This window comes from Puntigrus tetrazona, unplaced genomic scaffold, assembly GCF_018831695.1.
Source record: "Puntigrus tetrazona isolate hp1 unplaced genomic scaffold, ASM1883169v1 S000000116, whole genome shotgun sequence".
NCBI classification, from domain to species: domain Eukaryota; kingdom Metazoa; phylum Chordata; class Actinopteri; order Cypriniformes; family Cyprinidae; genus Puntigrus; species Puntigrus tetrazona.
In genome coordinates this window covers 457,501-465,000 of record NW_025047793.1, presented here as the reverse complement: position 1 = coordinate 465,000, position 7,500 = coordinate 457,501, and the positions used below count along the sequence as shown (strand labels likewise).

General features: G+C 36.0%; 1 protein-coding gene across 1 annotated transcript in view; it reads left to right on the top strand.

The window, feature by feature from the left end:
• The window catches only part of dym (dymeclin), a 64,780-nt gene that overhangs the window by 50,623 nt on the left and 6,657 nt on the right, over positions 1–7,500 (top strand). Inside the window, exon 16 of the mRNA XM_043229891.1 lies at positions 582–695. Within this exon, the coding sequence (XP_043085826.1) occupies positions 582–695 (114 nt within the window). The remainder of the gene's footprint in view (positions 1–581; positions 696–7,500) is intronic.

Genomic DNA, 7,500 nt, shown 5'->3' with positions numbered 1-7,500 from the left:
AATAAAATACATCCACAGGTCGCTTTAAATATGCATCCAAGCCCCGAGATGCATGGAAAACTAGTACACTGCACTATATATACTATATATTGCATAATGAAATCTCCAAAAATCAGAAATTGAAAGTGGGGAAAAAATATATTATGTGTGTGTGTGTGTATATACATGTATGTGTGTGTGTGTGTGTGTGTGTGTGTGTGTATATATATATATATATATATATATATATATATATATATATATATATATATATATATATATATATATATATACACATACACATATATATATATATATATATACACACACACACACACACACACACATATATATATATATATATATATATATATATATATATATATACACACTACACACACACACACACACAGATGGATAAATAACCGATATGCTATAATTTTGTCTAAGTGTCTCATCCATCTCTCTTGAGCTTGAGCGTCACGTTACACACATTGCATTGTGGGATGTCTCGTCTCACACACTGTGCAAACGTCATCATTTCAGTGTTTACAGCAGTCCTGTCATCGCACTGACGTTGTGCCATTGACTGTGTGTGGCAGGTGATTGGGTTTTTCAGCCAGCGACTGGAGCAGGCAGGAAGTGACCTGTCAGTGGAGAGAGTTCAAGAGGTCATCAAGAAAGGTGCAGCGGCCCTCCCTAAAGAGCGTCTGAAGGTAAGCACACAGATATCAGTGACGTATCTGGCGTCGTCCGCCCGCTTTTAACCTCTCCACCCGTGTGACCTCTCCACTCTGATATTTGCTCCATTTTCAAAACAGAATAACTGGCCGCATCTAAATATGGAACCGTGACATTTCACTTCCTCCTAGAGACAGGAAAACAAATTCTTTTAAGACACGCTGGATTAATAATTCACCAGCTGACTGCATCTCACAACTGCCATCTGTGCCATCAGGTGTTACCATGGTCGAAATGATTAATAAGGCTTTTATGAATAAATGATCAGCGTGATAACTGATATTTCTACACAACCTTGTGTGTATTCCATCGAAAAAAACACCACACAGTAGTAGCAGAAAAGTTCATTAGCATTTATTTTTTGTCTTTTGTGTGTATGTGTGTGTATGCATTCAGTGTATTATTATATATATATATAAAAAAATAAATAAATAAATATATATATATATATAGTGGTATATATAAATAGAAAATATTAAAAGAATTATAAATATATATATATATATATAATTTATATTTTTATTTATTTTTATATATATATATATATATATATATATATAAATATAAAATATAAAAATATATATATATATTATATATTAGTATTATGAGTATACTTTATAAATGCATTGTTTAAATAAAGTAAACATTTTTTTAGTTATATATTTTATATAAACACACTATGTAAATATTCTTTTAATGAAATCCATTCTAAATTTAGCCATTTGTATTTACATATGCATTATACGTGCATACATATTTTTATATACTATATTTTTATATGCATAATTAATAAATTTACGCTTTTAAATATGCGCAACTTCACAATGTCACAAAGTCAGAGATGAGGCTTTTTGGTCTTATTTGACGTTTGTCCTACGCTGTCGTCTGCGTGTCGGTGAATGAAGCCGCGCTGGATCTGACCGGCCGCAGGAAGCAGCGTCTGAACACGCGAGCGATCATGTTTGAGAACGGGTCAGGCCTCGTCTTCATTATCTCAAACGACTCCTCCAGGGCCATTCATTACGCTTTATAACACGCGCGCTAATGACATCTGCAGAAGAACAGGAAATCACACAGATCTGTGTCTGATATACGGCCTGAAAGACCGGAATAAATCTGCACCTCGTGCCTCGTTACCTTCCCGTCCTTACCCACAATCCCCTCTGATCGCCCTAAATCAACGGAAAAGTGGCCGGTATGTGCCGTTTAATTGCGTGTTCCTTTCACATGTTCAGTGTTTCGGATCTCACAGACGGCGTCCATCATGTTAATGAGCAGATGAATGAGGACGGTCGCTCGTGGATGGGCTGATGGATATTGTCTGATCGTCTCCGTGTGAACGGAGTTAGGAGGAGCAAGACCTTCTTGGTGTAGTGCTTTACAGTGTATGCTACGTACTGGGTGTGAATGAAGAATGAGCAGCAGACAGAGCAGATCTGAGTGGGACTGCTTTATCTAGATGTCTTTGTGTTTAGCTTCCATAATAAAACCAGCCGCGATTCGTCTTTGAATTCGTCTCCTCTCAAGTATATTTGAATATTGATAATTCTACCCTTATTGAAAATATCGGTACGCTAATTAATAAAAAAATTATTTTTTTACTAATTTGTCCCCCCCAAAAATAAAATTTGTTTGTGTATAAATAAAAATAAATATAGTTTTTTACTGATTGTCCTTTGGGATGCTCAGCACACTGTGTGTGTGTGTGTGTGTGTGTGTGTGTGTGTGTGTGTGTATGTGTGTGTGTGTGTGTTTGTGTAAGTGAAAAATGTCTTTAAAAATATTGATTTAAAATGAAATCTAACAAAATCTTAACTTATATATATAATGTGTGTGTGTGTGTATATATATATATATATATATATATATGTATAGGTTTTGTTAAATTAAATTATTTTCATATAATTTACATTTTTCAATCATTTGTACATAAATTCAGAAATTTGTTACAAACTCTTTTAGCAAAAAAAAAAAGTTTGAAAATATAGAATATATACAGTACTTATTTACAAATAGGTTTTAATTCTGTATGTAATGACTGTGGGTTTTTCTGTCTACTGTCTATTTTGTGTAGTCCTGCATCTCTGATTTTTGCTGGGCTTTCTCTGGTGGTTTATTGGCGTGTGTGTGTGTGTGTGTGTGTGTGTGTGTGTGTGTGTGTGTGTGTGTGTGTGTGTGTGTGTGTGTGTGTGCGCGTGTGTGTGTGCGTGTGCGTGTGCGTGTGCGTGTGCGTGCGTGCATTTCTATTCGTACGTTTTCAATTTATCTGTGTGTGTTGTGTTTGTGTCCTGGGCGTCCCCAGGACTGGGATTGAAAAATTCTAGTCTAGACATCCAGACTCGTGCTCACACACACACACACACACACACACACACACACACACACACACACACACACACTCAAGCATGCAGTGGGCAACACTTATCAGAATCAGAGTCCCAAGAGAGCAACTGTGTGCTTGAGGGATGTTCCGTACCCTCGGCCCTGGTACAGACGGCCCTTATTCCACCACACACACACACACACACACACACACACACACAAAGGAAGCGTGAAGGGCCAGACTGCCTGTCTGCGCAGAGCTCTACCTCTTTCTGTCTCTGCCGTTTTCTTTCTCTCTCCCTCTTTAGTGTTGAATGGGAGCAGGGACAGGCGAGTGTGACGTGGACGGAGTGACAGAGGCGGTGGAATTTGTTGTTTGGCCAGTGCTGTGTGTCTGTGTGTGTGTGTCTGTGTGTGTCTGTGTGTGTGTGTGTGTGTGTGTGTTGCGCAGTGATAAGACAGAGACACCGTGGCTCCTGTGAGGGAGGGCCACATCAGTGTAACACACACTCAGACATGCTTTCATAAGACCTCTGGATGCATTTTGAAACGCTTGCTCAGAAATAACACTTAACTTGTCATGAAAGAGGCTGCTTTCTCAATGAGGTTTTTTGGATGCTTTCTTAATGCATTTAAAAGTCTCATTTATTTTGACATTCTCCGTTTGTGCATCTAGGGTTGTCTAGATTTTAAGTCACCCTAAAATTGGTTTAGTCTCATAATAAACAGTTGGTTAAATATTTTTTATATGTATTTTAAGGCTGCATTTATTAGAGCAAAAATATTTTAAAATTTTTTAAATATTTGTACATTTTATAATGCCCTTTTTCTCTGTATGAATGTTTTAAATTGTAATTTATTCCTGTGATTTAAAAGCATCGCGTGATCCTTCAGAAATCGTTCAGAAGAAACATTTCTGATTTTGATCAATGTAGAAAACGGTTGAGCTGCTTCATATTTTCTGGAATTTGTGATGCGTTTTATTTTCCGTAATGTTCGGTAAATGCATAATTTCAGAAGAACAGCGATTATTTAAAATTGAATCTTTTATAACATTATATACTGTCACTTTTGATTGGTTTTATGCATGTTTGATCAATATAAGTATTGGTTTATTAATTTGTAAGTATTAACAAATCTTATGAACAGTATTCTAAATGACTCTGGTCTTTATTTATTTATTCATTTACTTTATTTGCAAAATTTCATGTCATTCTAAAAGAAAAAAAAACTCTTTCATCCAAATGGAGCCACTTGTTGTTTTGTTCACTCGACGTTATCGACGTGTATGATCCACTTTTGCATCATTTCTTGCCATATGTTACGTATCGGACCCTTTCTCATTCCCTCAGCTCGAACAGTACAGTTGTTTAATATATGCATTATGTAAAATCATGATCGTGTGTGTGTGTGTGTGTGTTAGTGAAGCGTCTCTGCTCTGAGACTCTGACTGCCTCAAACCAGGGCCAAGCCGACTGGCGACCTTGGAGCGCAGCCAACCATGAGCCAATTCTGCCCAGCACTGTCTGGCCCTTCTCTTCCCAGGAAACACTGGGGGCCCTGCGTGGGGGCATGTCTGTGAGTGTGTGTGTGTGTGTGTGTGTGTGTGTGTGTGTGTGTGTGTGTGTGTGTGTGTGTGTTTGACGCAAGACTTGAGTTCAGAGAACATCTGAGAGTTTAAATAGCTCTGGGTTTACATCTGCCCTCGCTGGAGCTCATGTGTACTCTGACATCAATCCCAGCGCCGCTTTATTTCCTCTTTAATGTTTTGATTCGCTTGAGTCACTTCATGATAACGGAGGTTTTATTTGTCCAAAGGTCTTCACACACACGTTTACATTCTGTAGTGTGCCAAAATTAAGAGAGAAACAAGCGCAAATGAGCAGAAAACCATGTAACGGGAACTTTATTTTGATTGCATTGTGATGTGAAGATAAAATTGCAAATAAATTGTTTGGTTTTTTTATGTGATGTATACAATTGAACATTATATATAAATATAATTTCTGAAATTAAATGTATGTAATATACATATTTGTTGTTTTATGAAATATCTATAACTACAATTTATATTAATGTATATGTATTTTTCTATGCAGATTATTTTATAAATAAATTATATATATATTATATAATTTTATATAAATTCTAAATATTTATATATATATATATATATATATATATATTTAAAAAAAAAAATATATATATATATATATATACATTATTATTAATAATAATAATTGTTATTTTTTTTATTTGTTATATATATATATATATATATATATATATATATATATATATATATATATATATATATATATATATATATATATATATATAAATAAAATTATAGAGATAGATATACACAATTCTTTCTTTCTGGCCGGTGGAGGCATAATTTATTTCTTTCTTTTTGATTTTATGGACAAATATGACCAAGACAAGCTCTTGACGTGTTCTTGACACTCTGACCCATAGATTTTTGAGAACAATAAAGAATGAACCAAACGTCCCTTGTGCTCTGCCACCAGCCGTCCTGAAAGCCACTGACCTTTTGACCCGGAGTCCCTCATCACGCGAGACGTTTCATGTGCTCCCACGTGTGACGGGCCGAGTCTGTGCGCTCGCATGGCGTCTGAAAGAAACAGACAGACTTTGAGAGGCCGTGAATAGAGCCGCAGTGTAGCCGAGCCAGCAGACCCGGAGTCAGCGAGTCCAGCCAACTTCTGAGCCCTTTCTGTGGAGTCAGATATGAGAGCGCTTCAATGCGGCCTCTGTCTCGCACAATGAGAGCGCCGGGGAATATGATAGGATGCCGATGCATTATTAATGCCGATGGGCAGCTTACCTGCTGTCGATTGGCCCACGACTCACCTGAGCTGGGCTCAGGTTGATTGGGGTTGGGTCGGATCTCTGTTGATGGACCCGGCACCTCGCAGCTGTTGGTTTTGGCCACTTGCTGCATATTTTATATAGGATATTGCAACCAAGTGCTCGCATTTTGCTATGGTTTTCTTCAGCCATTATGGCTTGCACTAAATATCCACGATTTATGTAATTATCTTTAAAATATTTATTCTATTTTTCTGTCCATCTACAGTTTATTTGCAAAAGGTTTTTTTTTTTTTTTTTTTTATCATGTTTTTATTGGCTTGTAATAGTTAACTGGATTTTTTTTTTTTAAATAACTGCATATTGATTGAGATTAATTGGAATGCAAAAAAAAAAAAAAACATGATTAATGAAAATTAATCGGACAAAAAGACTCTTAATAATAAAAAAAAAATATATATATATATATATATATATATATATATATATATATATATATATATATATATATATATATATATATATATATATATATATATATATGATATAGATGTAGATATATATATATAGATATATAGATAGATATAGACAGATAGATATATATAGATAGATATATTATATATATATATATATATATATATATATATATATATATATATATATATATATATATATATATATATATTATATATTTGGCCACTTGCTGCATATTTTATATAGGATATTGCAACCAAGTACTCGCATTTTGCTATAGTTTTTTTTTCTGCCATTACGGCTCTTTTCTGTGAGCGTTTGCGTTGAGCGTTGGTGCGACCGCCGTGTTGTTCAACTCATGCGCGACAGAAGAGAAACCTCAAACGGCAAGCGAAACCGAACCGTGCTTCGTTTTAGTGTTTATCAGGTCATGCCTGAAACGCAATCACACCAGTCCGAGATTAAAAACGGCTTTACTCCGGAGCCAAAGTTGATTCCTCCACACTGTTACAGAACAGAGCCCTGAGATCCAGGGAGAAGCGCTTGACTGGAACGAGATATCGTAAGAATCGTTTGAGAATTGAGTCATTCTGCACAGAATTCTGTTGTCAACAGTACTGACGTACGTCAGAAAAGCAGAAGCGTTAATGCGTAATTGGTTTCAGAGTCAGCTGTTGGAGCCCCACAGCTCTGCACAGTCTTGCTCCAGCCCTGATCAAGCACACCTGATCCAGCGAATCAAGTCTTTAGCTTCACTAGAAACTTCCAAGCGGCTGTGATGTGGAGCTGGTTGAAGCTGTGGCCGTCCAGGAATGGAGTTTGTGACCAATGCGTTAATGCTAACTATGGCCGTAGCGTTGTGGTAGAAACAGTCAAATGCATTACCTCGTTCTTTTTAGGGTTTGTACAACCTTTTAAGAGAGAAATTCAAGTGCTTTTCAATGACTTTCATGCATTAAACACAATTTCCAGCATTTTAGAGCTCTAAAATTATCCAGTTTGACTGTTATTTGTAACGGGACGACCAAAATATACTCTCTGGCGAACAAACGCTTGTGTACATAATATAAAAAATAATGCTACATTTAATAAGAGTGGTGCAGTTTCTATATAAAATGAGATTTTGCTTGTTATTGTAGTTTAAAGGGTCAT